At 40.2% G+C, this 20,054-nt stretch overlaps 1 protein-coding gene across 3 annotated transcripts in view; it reads right to left on the bottom strand.

The window, feature by feature from the left end:
- DOCK11 (dedicator of cytokinesis 11) overlaps nucleotides 1-20,054 on the bottom strand; it is a 237,142-nt gene that overhangs the window by 164,385 nt on the left and 52,703 nt on the right. For all 3 annotated transcript variants that reach the window (XM_053579537.1, XM_053579535.1, XM_053579536.1), the window contains exons 6-9: nucleotides 18,762-18,857; nucleotides 4,148-4,282; nucleotides 837-1,014; nucleotides 369-448 (exon numbers count right to left, since the gene is read on the bottom strand). In XM_053579537.1, coding sequence (XP_053435512.1) covers nucleotides 369-448; nucleotides 837-1,014; nucleotides 4,148-4,282; nucleotides 18,762-18,857 — 489 coding nt within the window. The remainder of the gene's footprint in view (nucleotides 1-368; nucleotides 449-836; nucleotides 1,015-4,147; nucleotides 4,283-18,761; nucleotides 18,858-20,054) is intronic.

The raw sequence follows: 20,054 nt of genomic DNA, 5'->3' as shown, positions 1-20,054 counted from the left end.
GGTGCGGCGGCTCACACCTGTAATCCCAGCACTGTGGGAGGCTGAGGAGGGAGAATTGCTTGAGCTCAGGAGTTCGAGACTTGCCTGAGCAAGAGTGAGACCCTGACTCCTAAAAAAAATAAAATAAAATGAAAAACCCAGCCAGGCTTGTCTGTAATCCCAGCAGCTTCTGGAAGGTGAGGCAGCAGGATGCCTATAGCCCAAGTCTGAGGTTGCAGTGAACTATGAAGCCATTGCACTCTGCTCAGGGCATAGGGTGGGACTCTGTCTCAACAAAAAACAAAACAAAACAAACAAACAAACAAAAACAACTTTTAATAGCTCATCCCGCATTGTCTCAGTTCAAAGCACATTGCCATGAGATATACCTTCATCAGTTCCGGATGCATGCTCCTTTCCAAACTGGCCATGATGTTCTCGGCTTTTCCTTGGCTGCTAGTTTCATCATCTGCAAATTCATTAAAAGCAGATGTTCCAAACCATATAGACCATTACTAATCACCTAAGAGGAATATTTTAACCATCTCTCCCACCCATTCTCTCCTACTAGATTTATTGCAAAGAATTTCAATTATGAAAGCATAGAGAAAACTTTAATGGACTTTCAAAAATTTGCCATGAATTTTCTATTCATTATAGCCCGGTTATATTTCATGTGTCAGAGCCTATGCAGTATCAACTGTTAAGAAAAGTGTATCAGCCTTCACAGTCACTTTTAATGAAGAAGCAAGTCAGCCTTCAAGATTAAGATTCTACGTTCACCCCACACAAAGGACATTCCTATGGATTAAAGACAAGGGCTTTACCTCAATAATGAAACATTTAAAAATTCTGACCTTGTGCTGTTTCTACTGTCTCCTTTTTTTCTTGCACTAAACTGTCGGTGTTGATCTGAATAATCTTTTTCAAAGTTATCAACCATTCTTCCATTTCCTGCTCAGTTTCAGCAGCCAAGTAATGGCTATACTTGTCTAACATCTTGAGTTCAAAAGCATGACGGCGCATTTTGGGGCACTAAAAGGAAAGAAAAACCACATGTTCAGTTAGTTTAGTTACCCTTTTAATATTCGATTTCATTCGTTTATATTTATTTTTACTTCAGCTCGACATATATGTGCATCAATATTTTCATGAAATAATTGCTTCTTTTAACAAGAAATAGGAAATAGATAAAGACAACAAATGACCATGTGAAGCATATCTTTTTACTTGGGACTGAGCCTGGTGGTGGTGTGCATATGCACAAAGCTGGCAGAAAATACTACTTGTTGCATGTTATCATTTAAGGCCTTTTGGAATCCTTAATATTTAGAAAATCAAATTACCACCATAAAAATCAGCAAACATTTTACTAACTCCACCCTGCAACAAGTTTTCCTTGAAAATTTTCAAAATCCGCTTTTAAAAACAAGCTTCAGTGTGACCTGAAACAAACCTGGTGTTTACGAAGGATCATACCATGAAATACATACACTATAGATAACTAATTCACTTTAATATACATCATATATCAACCGTATCACAGTAACATAAAAGACCATAATGCTCAGTAGCATGAGAGGGTGACCATTGTTAAAAATATAGAGTGGAATGGCGATGTTCTAACACAAAGAAATGATATATGTTTTAGGTGATGGATACCCCTAATTAACCTAATTAGATCATTACACATGTACCCCATAAATATACAAAACTACTATGTATTCATAATAATTAAATTTTTTTTAAAAAATTAAAAGAATGGGTTGGCAAAAAAAAAAAAAAAGATTAAAAAAAGAAGAACTTCATTAGTCCACATTAAATTGTGACTCTCCACAAAATCCGTGGAAGTAACCTATGTTCAACACTAGCACACAAGGAAACAAAAGCCTCCTCCTTTCCTCAAACATAATGACGCATTCTTTTACTTTACCACCTTCTCTGTCATGACAAAAGAAATGACATACTGCCTTTCGAATCCCTCAGCATTAATTCCAAGAAAGGCTCATGAATCAATGATTTTCCACTGCACGGTCATTATTCAAGAAGGAACCAAGAAAAGTGCCTCCTTCTCATCTTCAAAGTATAGGAAAGGATAAAATGAAACTGCTGTAGTAAGTCATAAAGATTTATACATTTGAAAATATCTGGGAGAAGAGATCACAAATAGATGAGGGAAGCAGATCCTGGGAGAACTACAAAGAAAAGTCAATCTCGACTAGGGCTAACATGTGTGTCCTCTTTCTTTCATTAAGATAAGAAAGCTTTTGTTATATGTATTTTTAAAGTGCCCTCGATTCATATCGATCTTTATACTTTTAAAAACTATTATTTGTTAGAAAAAATGTTTTTATTTCTAACTTTCTTTAGAGACATGGCATTTAAGGGCCACATTGATTTGGCCTCACCCTACTTTCTAGCCTCATCCCCATGCACTGTGTTGTCCAGGCTGGAGCGCAGTGGCTGTTCATAGGCCCTGCAGCCTCAAACTCCCAGGCTCAAGCAATCCTCCCACCCCAGCGTCCAGAGAAGCTGGGATTATGGAAGTGTGTAATCACACCCTGAAAGTATTTTCTCATTTGATCTTCACAACAATTTGATTGGATAAAGCACACAGACATTATTAATCCCACTTTACATTTCTGAAAATTAAGATTCAGGCAAATTGAGAGTGTTGAACCAACATCTCTAGCTTTCTGATCAGCTCAGCACTCCATCTAGCCTACCACGCCACTCTGGGTTGTGACAACACCTCCTGTCTGTTGGTCAATTGACTTCCTACTCAGATAATCTCTAGGCTCTCTACTTCCCACCTTGCCTTTGTTTATGCCTCTTTAGTAATTCAAATCAACAAATATTTGCTAAGTCCCAACTGTATGCAGGGCCCTGCTAATTATTATAGGAGATACAGAAATGAATAAGACACAGTCCCTGTAATCCAAAAATGAATGTGCAGAGTGAGCCACAACTTAGAGTGTATTCAGTTCATGACACAGGAAAAAGCAAAGTGATAGCACAGAGGAGGTGGAGCTTAATTCCTCTTGTTGGGCATGAGGGTGAGGAAGGAAACCGAAAACGTTTCAGGGCAGAAGTGGCATTTAAACTGAGTCATAAAAGATAAGGTTCAAACAGGAACATCAGAGGAAAGTATACAGCAAAAAGAGAAAAAAAATGTAGGGCAAGCCACCCATGGAGTGCTTAGCCTGGCACGACCAGCGCACAGAATATACATACATATAAAAAAGTGCATGGGGGGGGGCGGCGCCTGTGGCTCAAAGGAGTAGGGCGCTGGCCCCATATGCCGGAGGTGGTGGGTTCAAACCCAGCCCCGGCCAAAAAAAACTGCAAAAAAAAAGTAAAAAAGTAAAGCACTTTACAAAAAAAAAAAAAAAAATTCGAAAAAAAGTGCATGGGGATGAGGCTAGAAAGTAGGGTGAGGCCAAATCAGTGTGGCCCTTAAATGTCATGGCAAGAACTTTAGAGCTCACAGAATAAGACAATAAATTAAACACCAAAAGATTTGAAGAAGGCAAGTAAATGACCCTCTCTATGTCTTAGGAAAATAGACTGGAGCAGGACAACAAATTAGGAGGTAAGAAGGCAAGATTGTAGGCCAGAGAGGGCCAGAGAGAGCCAGAGAGAGGATGCTGAAAATAGAAAGAGATTCAAGAGGAACTTTGGAGCCACACTCAAAAGAACTTGATAAACATTAAAATACTGGCACTGAGTTAGAGTGGGGTACTGAAGAGGACTCTCAAGTTTCTAGTATGTATTTTTTGTTTTTTTTAAGGAAGAAACTCACTATGTCACCCTGGTAGAGTGCCATGGTGTCACAGCTCACAGCAACCTCAAACTCTTGGGCTCCATCGATTCTCTTGCCTCAGCCTCCCAAGTAGCTAAGACTACAGGCACCCACCACAATGCCCGGCTATTTGTTGTTGTTGTTGTTGTTGTTGCAGTTGTCATTGTTGTTTAGCTGGCCCAGGCCAGATTCAAACCTGCCAGCCTCAGTGTATGTGGCTGGCGCCGTAACTGCTGTGCTACAGGCACCAAGCCTTTAGTATGTATGTTTGGGTGGACGGAGATGCCATTAACCAAGGCAGAAAACCGCTGAGGTTCTAAACAGTTCATCAATAACCCTCTTGGAGAAAGAGAAAGATTACCTTACCTGAACAACATCGATGCAGGCATCCAGGTAGATGCAACCTTTAGATTCTTTTGAATTTTTCTCATCTTTATAGGAATTGAGAATATATGAACCATCAGGAAGTTGAGTCAAGTAAAAATACCGTCTCTTGAATACCTATATGGCAAAAATCAGCAATAATACAGTTGTTATATACACATTGTATCTCAACAGTTTCTTTGAACTAAAAAACTTAATAGGCATGCCAGGCATATCTGGAGAATCTTAGACAAAAATGAGAAGATGCTAGGAATGATCATTATCTTCATTTTTTAAAAGAGAGAATGTGAAGTCAAGTGATTTACCCTCAGTTAATAGCTGTCTAGTGAACAATAATTAAGATTTGCCACTTTAAAATGTATAAAGCATTTTGATATCTGAATCATTGACCCTTTCACTATAGTGTCCTTTTCCCATTTAATTGCAAACCGTGATTAGATTCTTTTAATTTGGTTTATATTACAACAAATCCAAGTATAAAGATAAAAAATACACATATTATATAGTTCCAACTCAACTGCACATTTCACTCATTCCACTATGCACACCTACACCCTGTACCAGTCAATGTTCCTGCTTCTAAAAGGCCAGCTTACAGTGCACTCAAAGGGAAGCACAGAGAGTCTTTAGTTGCCAACCAGTTGTTGTTGAGTGCCCTGTATAATCATATTTGATTGAACAGGCCCCAGGGCACTGTGACATTTGTTCAGAGTTAGGGACTCATAATAGGTATGCAGCAGCCTGATGCTACAACCCCCACAAGGCCCAAAGGAATGGAAAAGAAGGAACAGTGCTTGACTGCTTCATGCTGTCTGTCCCTCTACCCTCCCCTAGAAGCAAATAAAGGAATCTGATAAAGCAATTGAGAAAAGGGGATTAGAAGCTCCCTCACGAATCTATGCTTCTCTCACTAAGTCACAAATTGCAGTGTGTCAAGCATTTGTCGCAGTGAAAGGTAGAGCTTATTCCATTACAATTCCCCAGGATGAAAGATCTGAAATCACTTCAGGGTGGGATGGAAAGAGATACTAGGAAATAGACACTTGGTGATTATTGAGGAAACGCACTCCCCCAGCTTGGCATTTTCAATCACCCATCTGATTATCCAATATGATCCCTGATTATTTTAAGAACTTTAATTACAAAAAGAGTATTATTCGGCAAGACCATTATTAATTACTTGATTTCTGGCAAAGTATCTGGAACATCAACAATTTATTTCTTCATAGTGTGAGTAAGCAAAATATATAAACCTATTAAGGGGCATTTCTTTGTAGAAAAACTGGTAAAGAAAAATAATAATGCTTGTAGTTATTTCTGACTTATTTAAATATCATTGATTTTTGAATGAATGACAAAAGTACACCTGTGTGAGGAATACCCTAACAGGTCAGACTGATAAAAGCTACAGCTTTTATTTCAGGAAATGACTATGTGGACTATAACAGTATCAACAGGAAGGTGTTCAAACAGAAAACATCAGCTTGTTTTTCAATGACAACCAAGTAAATGTTATTGTATTAAGATAGGGTACAGAGGTATAGAAGGAATGTGTGTTTTACCTTTCATATATTTATCTATTTCATCATATTTGAGAGTATGTACATATATTCTCAGATTCAATAAATCCACATGTAAGTTGGCTGGAAATTTACATTAATATGCAAAGAAAATGTTCATCACAATGGTGATTGTACATGTATGTTTTCTTATTTTCATGACAGTGATTCACATCTGTTATTAAAATGAGGAGAGCATGGGTGGCGCCTGTGGCTCAAGGAGTAGGGCACCAGCCCCATATACCAGAGGTGGAGAGTTCAAAACCAGCCCCAGCCAAAAACTTCAACAACAATAACAAAACATAAAATAATGTAATTTCTTTAAAAAAAAAGTGATGAGAGCAGACCTACAATTACACACAGCAAGATCATTTCAAATGAACTTTTAGTGAGCAATTACATTGTGCAAAACATTGCTTTTAAAAAATTATCACAATGATTATGTGTGACAAGAATTAGAATATAAAAATTAATAAGAAAAAATGCAACCAGTAAGAATTTAAATATGATCAAATCTAAAACTCCAAGTCTATCCCTTCAGTGAGAGAGTCTATAGAATCCACTTGCAGAGTCCATAGCCAGCAACAAAGACAAAGGCAGAAGAAGGGAAAATACAGAGCAAAACATTTGTAGCATAGATTCAAATTATAGTCTGTGAATTTTTTTTTTCACATACAGCTGCCTCGCCAAGCAGAGAAATTTTGTGGCAGCCGCCACTTCCAATATTAGCAAAACACATCATTACAATAGAGATGGAAAAGGATATGAAATTATAGCAAATCACTTCCTGTAACATTGCAATTATGTCTAAATGTGACACTGGGGTAGGTATCTTCTGAATCTGGGGAGAAGGCAAGATGCCTGAAAGAGTACTTTCAGAAAAAGCAGATGCCTGAAAGTCTCAGTATCTTGTTTCTCAGCAGGGATGTCCTGCTAACCAGCAGTGAAATTGTCTTCAATACTCTGCTTCTCTCAGTTTCCTCACTTATAAAATGATGGAATCAGACCAGATGATCTGTAAGATCATTTTTTCACAATCTATAAATAATTTCATTGAACTTGAACAACTCACACAGCAGCCTTTCCAGGCTAGGACCCACCCTCCCCAAGCAATTTTTCATACACTAGAAGCACATGGTTTGCACAGTAAGGACATTTTTTTAAAAGTCATCTTTATGTGGAAATCAGATTCTACCCCAACAACTGAAAAGTATTCTATGATATAAAGTTGGGTTTCAACTTCTGGGAAGCTTTTAAGATGACTTTTTCAAAGAAGGAAGGAGTATCCTATTTCTCATATGGAACAAAAGGGGAAATCAGAAATTGTAATTTCCCTGACATTTTCAAAATTTCTAAAACGCAGCTATGTAGGGTACAAGTCTACCTCTATGTTTACATTTCAAAAGGAAGACAGGGCTTGGCACCTGTAGTTCAGTGGTTAGGACACCACCCACATGCACCAGGGCTGGAGGGTTGGAACCCAGCTTAGGCCTGCGAAAACAACAATGACAACAACAACAACAAAATAGCCGGGCGTTGTGGCAGGCGCCTGTAGTCTCAGCTACTTGGGAGGCTGAGGCAAGAGAATCACTTAAGCCCAAGAGTTTGAGGTTGCTCTGAGCTATGACACCACAGCACTCTACCAAGGGCAACACAGTGAGACTCCGTCTCAAAAAAATGAAAATAAAAAAAGGAAGACAGGTGTTAAAATCATGACTATACAGAACAACGGTAATTACTCTCTATCATACACGTACCTTTCATTTGAAGGCCTCCAGTCCTTTGTAACCAATAGCTAATTCTGTTAATATTGTTGGAGGAGAAGTATCACTATCCACACTTTAACCAAAAGCAAGCTGAGGGACCAAGAGCTCACTCACAGGAAAGTCACTAGAAGAACTGGAATTCGAATCCCATGATGGCAACAAACAAAGAGAACCTTGCCCAAACACTGCGATAGCTTCCCATCAAAGTCCAAATAAGATCTAAAATCCTTACCATAACCTGGAATGAACGCTGAATGCTGTACATGATCTGGCTTCTGATTACTCCCTGGATTTCTAATTACTCTGCACCAGCTCCACTGATTTATCTGCTGTTCCTCAAATATCCCAAGCAAGCTCGTTCGGCATCTGAAATTCCTGTTCCCTCAGCCGGGAATCCCTGCCCTCTACATATCCACACAGATCACTTCCTTCCTTCCTTCCTTCCTTCAGGTCTTTGTTTACATCTCACCTCGTCTGAGTAGACTTTTATGACCATCTGCCCTCATCACAGCACCATTTGTTTTTCTCATAGAGTGATACCTATCCAGATAAACCTTATTCATCTATCGGTCTTACTTGCTGTCAGACTCTCTTTAGATCATTAAGATCCATGTTTTATCTACCGCTGTATCCTCAGAACTCCTAACAATGCCTGGATTCAAGACAATTTTGCAAAATGGCTGAAGAATAAATAATCCAGTCTCGTGCAGATTTTCTAGTGGTTTCTTCCAATAGAATGGTGTTTCTCCATAACGCCCACCTTTTTCTTTCTCCTTCTCCTTTTCCTTTTTTATTACTTTTCCTAAATGGTGAACATAGCTGAAAATTTCCCTCCTTACTCAGTAAGGGCCACAGATCCTGAACAGGGGCCCACTCAGACCACCCAGAAGAATAAAACAGAGAGCCAAAGGATATGATTCTATAGGATCAGGTCCTGTCAAGTCTCCTGAAAGCCCCAAGCTGTTTGGATGACAACATTTAAAAAATTTTTTTTATTAAGTCATTTGTACATAGATCACGAATACATTTATGCCATTATGGGATTCAATGTGCTGATTATTTGTACAAATTGGAGGGCTCACGTCCTACTAATTAACATAGCCTTCACCTCATTTACCCAATTACAGTGTTAAGACATTTGTGTTCTACACCTGATAGATCCAACTTGTACTTGCAATATGCTCCATAGGTGTGGTCCCCCCTATTAACCCTCCTTCCCCTCCTCCTCCCCTTCCCTCCTACATCCTAGGCTATAGTGGATGACAACATTTTTAACCTCTTCTGGAATAGGAAGAAAGGCCTTTTGTCATTCACGTGCATCAAAGATAGGGAAGAGGCTCGGTGCCTGTAGGTCAACAGCTAGGGTGCCAGCCACATACACCAGAGCTGGTAGGTTTGAACCCAGCCCGGGCCTGCCAAACAACAATGACAACTACAACCACAAAATAGTGGGCGTTGTGGTGGGCGCCTGTACTCACAGCTACTTGGGAGGCTGAGGCAAGAGAATTGCTTAAGCCCAAGAGTTTGAGATGGCTGTGAGCTGTGATGCCACAGCACTCAAAAAAAAAAAAAGAAGAAGAAGATAGGGAAGAAAGGCAGAAAAGTTGGCACATCGAGTATCTTCAAAGTAGAAAAGTCCTTTATCATTTTATATAAAAAGAACTTTTTTTTTTTTTTTTGAGACAGAGTCTCACTTTGTTGTCCTGGGTAGATGGCCGTGGCATTATAGCTCACAGTAACCTCAAACTCTTGGCCTCAAGTGATCCTCTTGCCTCAGTCTCCCAAGTAGGTGGGACTATAGGCACCTGCCACAACACCTGGTGATTTTTAGAGACAGGGTCTCACTCTGGGCTTAGGCTGGTCTAGAACTCCTGAGCTCAGGCAATCCACCACCTCAGCCTCCCAGAGTGTTAGGATTACAAGCTATGTAACAAATCTTAAGAGTATTTACCTATTATGTATGTTACCTAGAGGATAATTCTTCACTGCTAAATTACACGAACCAGAAGCCCTGAGAAACAATACTTCAAAGGTTAAGTGGAAGAACAGGTGTACCAGGAGCACTGTAGAAATGAGTTGGGGGAACTTGAATGGTGTCTCAGACAGAACAAAAGGAACAGCCAGCCAGGAAAAGGAAAAAGCAGGAGAGCAAGAAACATACTGGGTCTCAGAACTGTTCAAAGCAAACATTAAAGAAACAATGGAGGAGAAAACTCTGGGTGGTGCCTGTTGCTCAGTGGGCAGGGCGCCGTCCCCATATATCGAGGGTGGCAGGTTCGAACCCGGCCCCGGCCAAACTGCAACAAAAAATAGCCAGGCGTTGTGGTGGGCGCCTGTAGTCCCAGCTACTCGGGAGACTGAGAATCGCCTAAGCCCAAGAGCTGGAGGTTACGAGCTATGGTGCCACAGCACTCTACCAAGGGCAATAAAGTGAATCTCTGTCTCTGAAAGAGAAAGAAAACCCCAAGACTTACCATAAAACTGAGTTATAGTTAATTATACCAGAATGTCAGGAAATTTGAACTGCTGAAGAACCCCTACCTCTAGGTTGGCAACCTAATACGTCACTGACCTCTTTCCATCATATCATTTTCCAGTCTTCCCAATTTTTAATATATTATATTGTCCTACCCTCTGAGAAACTGGGTAAAAAATCAAATAGCTTTTCTTTTTTTTTTGTAGAGACAGAGTCTCACTGCACCGCCCTCGGGCAGAGTGCCGTGGCGTTACACGGCTCACAGCAACCTCCAACTCTTGGGCCCACGCGATTCTCTTGCCTCAGCCTCCCGAGTAGCTGGGACTACAGGCGCCCGCCACAACGCCCGGCCATTTTTTGGTTGCAGTTTGGCCGGGGCCGGGTTTGAACCCACCACCCTTCCGCATATGGAGCCCTACTCACTGAGCCACAGGCGCCGCCCCAAATAGCTTTTCTTAAATAATTCTACCATATCTGGGCACTGGAGATTTTTTAAATATTTCATTTGCAGCAAAGTCTAGTAGGAGGGGTCTACAATCTACCTTTCTCACTGTAGACAAATTATTTTATCTGATTGATTTCAGCATGTCATAACCCTGCTCAAACTTTCGATGATTCTCCCAATTACTCACATGATAAGGCTTCATGCCAAATCCTGGCATTCAAGGCCCTCCCACAGTCTCACTAATAATATAAAATAATAACAATTGCTAACGTCTATGGAGTACTTTTTGCATTACCATCTCTGGCTAAGTGCCATCTTCCTATGATATCATTTAATCCTCCTAACAACTTTGTGTGGTCATTACAATTATCACTTCAATGCTACAGAAGAGAAACTAAGGCATAGGGTGATACCAAAGGACAAAACCAACTTTTTCTCCCCAACTACTCAACCTTTATCTATCACACCTACCCCATCCATACCTGCCACACTCACTTTCTCCTTTCTAATTCCCTACATCTCAGGCCCTGCATTCTTCAGGGAGCCTGCTCTGATCCCAGGTCACAATGATCTGGACTCACATTACTTGGTCTCTGTACACCTTTAAGCAATTATTTTTATTGTGTGTCTCACCACCCTAAAAAGGTTTTAACCTTTACATGGGACACTTCTCTCTACTCTCCACAATGCTAACACCTTGTACTAAGAAAGTATTCATATCCATTTGGTAGATGGATGCAGTGGCACATCCCTATAATCCCGGCTACTTGGCAAGCCGAGGCAGGAGGATGCTGTAAGCCCAGGATTTGAGGCTGCAGCACACTAGATAGTGTCACTGCACTCTAGACTGGGTAACATAGCAAGCCCCTATCTCCAAAAATTAAAGAAAATAAAGAATTATCTATTTGGTAATGAACTCATTGATTTCTAATAGTGTCTGGCACATATTTGTATGTAATAAATGGTTTTTAAACAGGCATCAGTGAATGAGGAAAAACAAAATGTAAAAAAACAAATTAGTGAAAAAAATCCCTTATCCATTATAAATTAAGTGTAATCCATTTGTTAGCTCTCAAAGACAGTCTGGTAGATCTGAGAATACAATTGGGCTGACATATCAAAAATAAAACATTTTCTCTTCCTTTTTTTCCAACACCACATATTGACCTTGACCTCTTAGCAATTACTTTAATATTATATGTACTTTTTTAGGTCAAATCTTCTTTTGATTTGTTGTTCTCTCACTGCAGAGGAGAAAAACTCTTCCTGTAACAGTGAAAGAATAAAAACTTTCAGGCTCTGGATATATAACAAATGGCAAAAAAAAAAAAAAATGTGCAAAAAAAAATAAAAGGACACTAGAAATGAGTCATATATCAAGCAGTTGAACTTGCAACCCCAATAACATACCAAGGCACTTCAACGTTTAATTGCTGAGAAAGGGGAGGAGATAACTGCAGGAATGTAGTTCTCTGAGCCAAGAGGATGCATAAAGGTGGGTGTCCAGGAGTTGGCCAAGAATTTGCAACAATCTTTTTTAATGAAAAATCACCCTGAAGATCAAATTCTTCTTTATTCTATATATCATTATATCCCTTAGGAAAAATAGTTCTAAATACTAGGGGAAGTTCATGTCCAATATCATAGCTATCTAAGTCCACATTCCTTTGCTGACATGGAAAGAAGTTGAATAAAGCAGATGTCTCTGGCAGCTACTTGGGGAAGAGAAAATATAAATGAATAGGTTTCTGTTAGGATTAGTTTCTGTCCTAAGGGATCATGTATTCTCTACAGGATCTTAAACTCCCTAATACTTTTCCGGGAAAAGTGGTAATCATGTGTGCTCTCTAGAAGCCATGAATGGAAGAAATTAATCACTATGATAAGGCTTGTCCTGCTCTTATCATGAATACCAAGAATAAAGTAAACTACAAGTTCTAAATAAAATGGCCACTGTACCAAGACAACCAAGAGAACTTCTGCAAGAGCTACATGAGGCCAGCATCCTCTATCAGTGAGAGGAAGTGCTCTCAGCACTGGAACCTGTGGAGTGAGGTACACATCACTAACAGCTCTCCTGTAGCCTGGGGTCCTCGGGGTTATTCTACAAGCACTTCTGGGAAAATAATGTCAATTATAGAAAATGGTACAGATTATGTCTTAACAACTGGCCAAAGCAAGAGGGAAGGTGTACTGAAGAAAATATACATTTTTATTCCATAAGTACAGGTCAATAATCTTCCAATACAAAGAATTCAGCTTAGTTCCTTTACTAGCTTCTCTTTTCCCTACGACCCACTGCCATCGACTTGAACATTCTTGCAAAACTCACTGGCAAGCCAGCTAGGAAGGTTTAAATTTCTAAAGCAGCATATACAAATTGCATTGGCTGCATTATTTATATTGCATTAAAGGCCTTTTGGTTGCTTTCTCAAAAGATCTTATAAAGTAGGAATCTTCTAATTCCCTTTTATTAACTGCGCTTTGTTGAGGGTCTTCTAACACTCTTTCCTTCATTTTATCTTTGCATCTTCTCTCTTGATGCTATTTCTCCCTTCCTTGCTATTCGATTCCTTTATTTCTTTTTTATTTCAAAATATTAAGGCGGTACAAGTGGTTTTATTAAAGGGATGAACTGTATAATGCTGAGATCAGGGCTTTCAGTGTGCCCCTATTTCTGGCAGTCAAAATGTCCATGAAAAAGACTTAGAATTATTTAGAAAAACAGTATAAAGTTGTTGTACATAATATTAAATTTTCCAAAGGATTGATTCTATATGATCTTCGAAAATTCTGAAAATTCTTAAATAAATAATCACCCTTAAGTTTATACCTCATTCTAACAGGGACTAAGTCGCCATGCTTTTATTCCCTATCAACCCCGAAGGGATCTGCAGGTCAGTGTCAGGCCACAGTGCATAAAGGAGGATGAGATAAAACATGAGGGAACAAGGGTGGCTTCTGTAGGCTGGTTTCTACCACGGAGTCACAATTAATACCAGATTCTACTGCTGTAGCTGTTTAGCTAGTCTACATTAAGTTTGTGGGGAGCTATCAAACCTTGGATTTCCCAATAAGAAAAAAGTTCTTTGCTCTGAACTCTGAGCTCTTGTCCTGCGGTGCTGGAGCTTCTTACCAGGGCTTGAGGTCCTAGTGTGCTAGAGACTCCAGATGCAGGAAGGGTAAATGACTCAGATAAGAGCACACCTGAGTCATCTTTCCATTTGCTTGTGAGCTTCATGAATATTCTTCACTTCAAAGATTAACATAGTGGAAACAAATGCATAGAAACACTTTCAATTCAGAACGGCTCAAACTCTGGTCAAGCCTTAGCCTCAGGTCTTTTGCCTCTGCCTTTCTCAAATTTCTAAGAGCTGCTACTCACTCCAATTTTAGGTTTGGTCTCTATGCTATGCCTGACTCGATCCAGGTGATCCCCTACCCTGGAATGGGGCACATAAAGGAATAAGTGAGAGTTCCTAGTGTGCCTTCATTCATAGGCCTGGGCTTCTGCTTTCACCCTCATTCCAAGTTCTCTCCTGGCAACTACAAAGCTGCTACCCCTTCCCAATCCTGTGCCCCATATACTCACATGCCCTATATATTTATACAGAAAGAGCATGGTAAAACTATAAAAGTGGGGCGGCGCCTGTGGCTCAGTTGGTAGGGCGCCAGCCCCATATACCGAGGGTGGCAGGTTCAAACCCGGCCCCAGCCAAACTGCAACCAAAAAATAGCCAGGCGTTGTGGCGGGCACCTGTAGTCCCAGCTACTCGGGAGGCTGAGGCAAGAGAATCGCTTAAGCCCAGGAGTTGGAGGTTGCTGTGAGCTGTGTGAGGCCACGGCACTCTACCGAGGGCCATACAAAAAATAAATAAATAAATAAATAAAATAAAAAATAAAAAAACTATAAAAGCGAACGTCTCAGTTCCAACCAATTTCAATAATGTTGAACTAAATAACAGTTAAAATATAATCTTTTTTTTTTTTTTTTGAGACAGAGTCTCACTAGCTCACAGAGTCCCAGTAGCTGGGACTACAGGCGCCCACTACAACTGCTGGCTATTTTTGTTGTTGTCATTGTTTAGCAGGCCCAGGAAGGGTTCAAACCTGCCAGCCCTGGTGTATATGGCCAGCGCCCTAAACACTGAGCTACAGGTGCTAAGCCTAAAATATAATTCTTATAGGAAAACACAGTCTTGACAAAATCCCTCAAGAAGTTTCTGGCAGAACCATCCTCTCATGCCCATTTTAGCTGCAACAAATCCAGAAAAACAATCCTCCTGCCATGACTTAGGAGAAGAAACCAGAAGAGTACACGATATACATATATTTAGCTCACAGAGATCCAAAATGGAGGTCCATAGTCCATAATGGAGAAGAACGGGGATAAATGAAATCCATAACCAAAGACAATCCCCAAACCTCAATATGGGCTTTACATGTCAAAGTATTCCCTGTTAAGTTTTGTAAAAGCTGTGTGACTTCATATGACCATTTTGGCTTATTCTCCTTTCCTTCCTTTGCCTATTGTTTGGTAGAGGTTTTAAAAAGAAAAACAAAATTTTTATGATATGTGAATTCTATCTCATGTACAACTAAACGACCAGCCAAAATATGAGCAGCTAGGGATAAAAAGAGGCAAAACAATAGCTGGAGACAAGTAGCAGCTGTCCCCATCAGCTAGGCTATTTGGTCACCAGGTTGCCTCAGACCCACCATTCACTCCAAGAATTTATGGCTCCTGCCTGGCCCCAGTAAGTGCTAGGGTTTTCAACCTCAGGGATAGAAAATAAACAAGCTGAACAATTAATCTTTGACTACCTGACTATATTAGTTTGCTACTGTCATTGTAACAAATTACCACAAATTTAGTGACCAAAACAACACAAATTCGGGCAGCACCTGTGGCTCAAAGTAGTAGGGCGCTGGCCCCATATGCCAGAAGCGGCGGGTTCAAACCCAGCCCCAGCCAAAAACTGCCAAAAAAAAAAAAAAAAAAAACCACAAATTATTTAGAGTTCTGTAGGTTAGAAGTCTTACATGGGCCTTGATGAGCTAAAATCAAGGTTTCAGCAGGCCATGTTTCTTTCTGAATGCTCTATAGAAGAATCCATTTCCTTGCCTTTTCTAGTTTCTAGAAGCTTCCCGTATTTCTTGGCCTGTAACTCCTTCCTCCATCTTCAAAGCTTGCAACATAGCATCTCTCTCCCACCCTGCTTCTGTTCTCAGATCTCTTTCCCTGAATCTCCTTTTCTGCCTTCCTCTTTCCACTTATGGGGTCCTTGTGATTACATTGGGCCCACTGCATAGTTTAGGATAAACTCCCTACTGGCTGATTAGCAATTTTAACTTCCTTTTTCATTGTATGGGAACATTTACAGATTTCAGGGATTAGAACATGGACATCTTTGGGGGGCCATTCTTCTTCCTATGATATCAGTCAATGTGTATTTCACAAATTATAAAAGAAAATGTGAAGCATGAACTTTTTAATAGGCAATTATATTTTGATTTATAATATATGGGCTCCTACAAGATTGAAAAGTTGTATGTAAAGCAAATTATAATTTAAACATATTAGAGAAAGCATTTTTAAAAATCTGTGGGCTTGGGCGGCGCCTGTGGCTCAGTCGGTAGGGCGCCGGCCCCATATACCGAGGGTGGCGGGTTCAAACCCAGCCCCGGCTGAACTGCAACCAAAAAAAAAAAAATAGCCGGGCGTTGTGGCGGGCGCCTGTAGTCCCAGCTACTCGGGAGGCTGAGGCAAGAGAATCGCTTAAGCCCAGGAGTTGGAGGTTGCTGTGAGCTGTATGATGCCATGGCACTCTACCGAGGGCCATAAAGTGAAACTCTGTCTCTACAAAAAAAAAAAAAAAAATCTGTGGGCTTGGCGTTCACAGCTCAGTGGTTAGGGTGCTGGGCACATACACTGGGGCTGATGGGGTCGAACCTGGCCCGGACCTGCTAAACAACAATGACAACTACAACAATGACAAAAAAATATCCAGGAATTGTGGCGGGCTCCTATAGTACCAGCTACTTGGGAGGTAGAGACAGGAGAATCACTTGAGCTCAGGAGTTGGAGGCCGTTGTGAGCTGTGATGCCACGGCATTTTACCCAGGGCAACAGTTTGAGGCTCTGTCTCAAAATAAATAAATAAATAAAATAAAAAGAAAATAAAATAAAAAGATTTTCATTTCATAGTATCTTCTTTAATGAATCTAGCTTTTCGCGTATTTACTTTACGTTGGGCTAAAGTTTAAGTATGGGTAAACATTTTAATATTTTGAGAACATTAGGGGAAGTAGACTAAAAAACTATATAACACTTTCTGATAATCCACAAAGAATTACAACATTCAGGTATGCATTTCTGAACCTGATAACTCTGACAGGAAATATATCTTCATAAAGACTTGAGTCTCTCTACCCAGAAGAAAAAAAAATCATTTCATAATAAGGACATTTGCACTAGACTGTTTACTGCAGCTCAATTTACAATTGCCAAAATGTGGAAACAACCTAAATGCCCACCAACACAGGAATGGATTAATATGCTGTGGTATATGTATATATTGGAGTACTATTGAGCCCTAAGAAAAGATGGTAAGTTTGCATCTTTTGTATTAACCTGGTTGGAGATGAAACACCTTCTTAGTAAAGTATCACAAGAATGGAGAAGCAAGAATCCAATGTGCTCAATTTCTAATACGAAGCCAGTAGATGATCTAATACACACCCACATAAGGGAAAAACTCAAATCAATTCAAGGTGGGAGTAGGGGAATGAGGGAATGGGGAGAGGAGAGGTAGGAAGGGGACGGGGGTGTTCCCACCTAAGTGGCACAACATTTCGGTGTATAGCACACCTCTTGGGGGCAGGACACAATAATAAGAGGGACTTTACCTAACAAATGCAAACAATGTAACCAGAAATAATAATAAAAAAAATAGTTGAGTCTTACTCAGCTAGTGAACACTGACAGTACAGTGGTTAATGCTCTGACAGCAGCCTGCCTAGGTTCAAATCCCACCTCTGAAAACTTGGAGCTGTCTGACCTTAGGTTAATTACCAAATTTCTCTGTACCCCACTTTCCACATCCATAAACCAAGAATAATAATGGTACCTATCTTATGGTCTACCATGAGGACTAAATGAGATACAGACTATAAAACACTCAGTATGGTGCCTGGCACATGTTAAGTCCTCAATAAGTGGGTTTTCTTATGCTCACCACCTGCTGAGGCCCATGCTTAAGTGCAGGAGATACACAGAGAGCATCCTACCACTTGGATTCATTATTGTCAGAGCTTAAAAATGAAACTGAGAACAGGACATAACCACTAAAGAGAAAGCAGCAGGCAAAATATTAAATTAAGATAAAATTTGAGTCTTCCCTTGGTAGACACCCATGGTTTCCACTTGCAAGCTACATGAAAGATAGAATGACCTTCAATACTTAATGGAACTGTGAATCATCCTTAGCAAACCACATGACCTTATATTCAATATCTGAAAGAACAGTTATATTTGGTATAGAGCATAATTTGCTTTTCTGCTCAGAATCTTCAAGTAGCCTGTTTTTCCTTTGGATTTTAATGGCTCTTCACAGCCTCCCAAATAAAAGCCAACCTCATGTCTGGACATTGCATAACGAGGCTCTGCACACATTTATTCCTTTCAGGGTTTTTACTTTGTCTCACACAAACTCACTCTCATGGCCAAATTACAAAATTTTCTAGCTAGGCTGTTCTGACCACACTTCAGGTACTGCTTTATGTATTTCTTTTCTTTTTCTTTCTTTTTTCTTTTTTTGTTAAGCAGGCCCAGACTGGGTTTGAACCCATCCCTCGTGCATGGGGCCAGCGCTCTAACCACTGAGCTGCGGATGCCCAGCCAATTTGGTACATTTATTATCTCATGTGGAGGCTATTGGAGACCAGGGACCCCAAATTAGATATCCACCTATTTCCTCACAGCAACCAGTATGTAATAAACACATAATATTTGCTGGAGAAATGGATTACTCTATTCTTCCACTTAATAAATTCATTTCCACATATGAACCTTCAGTGCCCATTTTTTTCCAAAGCTATTTTCTTCATTCAACTGACAACCTCCTTTTTAAACTTCCTGATTCAGATGATAATAATTACATTTCTTTGAAAAGTGGCACTTCTAAATTTATCCTGAGTTTCAGATTTTTAAAATTCCATGCATCCGTGAGAATCCTCTCATTAAAGACTATTTTTGTTAGAACTCATTGCAAAATAAATACTGTTTCCAGACAGGCCACTTATACCAATATCTGTAAAATGATGAAATATAATAATAATGACTTCCTACCTTCATGGTCACCGTGATGGTGCTATTTACATTTGCTTTATGCAACCAGCCTTGTTTTATTACACCACCCTTCTGAGAACATAAAGAAGATGAGTCCTGAAATAGAGCAAAAACGATGAGTAAAAAACAGCATCCAACCTGCCATCTACTTAGTCAAACACTTAGGGTACAGAGAACTAGGCCCTACCCCATTTCTTCACTAAAGCATATAGATCTCTCTTCCCCATGAAGATTTGAAATTATTGCCTGTAAAATAAAAGGGACTGTGCTATGCATACAGTAGACACTCACCATTTACTGAATGGTATGGGTTTTCTTCTGAAAAAGTCTTTTGTATTATGTACTAAACAGTCAAACTGAACCTTGAAATGTTATAGATGGCCAGGTGTGGTGGCTCACACCTATAATCCTAGCACTCTGGGAGGCTGAGGTGGGAGGACTGCTCAGGAGTTCAAGACCAGCCTGAGCAAGAGTGAGACTTAGGGGCTGGGCATAGTGGCTCAAGCCTGTAGTCCCAGCACTTGGGAGGCCGAGGCAGGTGGATTTCCTGAGCTCACAGGTTCGAGAGCAGCCTGAGCCAGAGTGAGACCTCATCTCTAAAAATAGCCAGGCATTGTGGCGGGCACCTGTGGTACCAGCTACTTGGGAGGCTAAGGCAAGAGAATCACTTAAGCCCAGGTGTTTGAGGTTGCTGTGAGCTATGACGCTATAGCACTCTACCAAGGGTGACAAAGTGAGACTCTGTCTCTAAAAAAAAAAAGCAAGTGAGACTTCATCCCTACTAAAACTAGAAAAATTAGCCGGGCATTGTCGAGGGTACCTGTTGTCCCAGCTATGCAGGAGGATCTTTTAAATCAAGGAGTTTGAGATTGCTGTGAGCTAGGCTGACACTACAGCACTCTAGCCTGGCCAACAGAATAAGACTCCATCCCCCCCCCTCCAAAAAAAAAAAAGAATGAAAGAAAAAAACAACAACAAAGAAAGAAATGTCACAAGCATTCGGACCATCTGTCCTAAGAGATATCTATCAGGCAGGAGAGTCCAGATGAATCACCATACCACATGCCCAGTATGAGAAAAGCAACTCACCAGCATGTCCCACAGGTGGAGGGGGCATGTTTATATACAAATTACAGCCCATTTCACTTTATTTTTTCCTAAACCCCACTTGGAAATGCAACAATTTTTTTAAATTAAAAAATACTCAGTTTGAAAGCTGGCCATAAAGCACTCAAAAACAATTCTCTTCATCTTTTCTCAAGAAATTCCCTTTGGAATCTTTTTCAGCAGAAG

The sequence above is a fragment of the Nycticebus coucang genome, chromosome X (assembly GCF_027406575.1).
Source record: "Nycticebus coucang isolate mNycCou1 chromosome X, mNycCou1.pri, whole genome shotgun sequence".
In the NCBI taxonomy this organism is placed as follows: Eukaryota; Metazoa; Chordata; class Mammalia; order Primates; family Lorisidae; genus Nycticebus; species Nycticebus coucang.
This window is presented reverse-complemented; position numbering and strand designations above follow the sequence as displayed.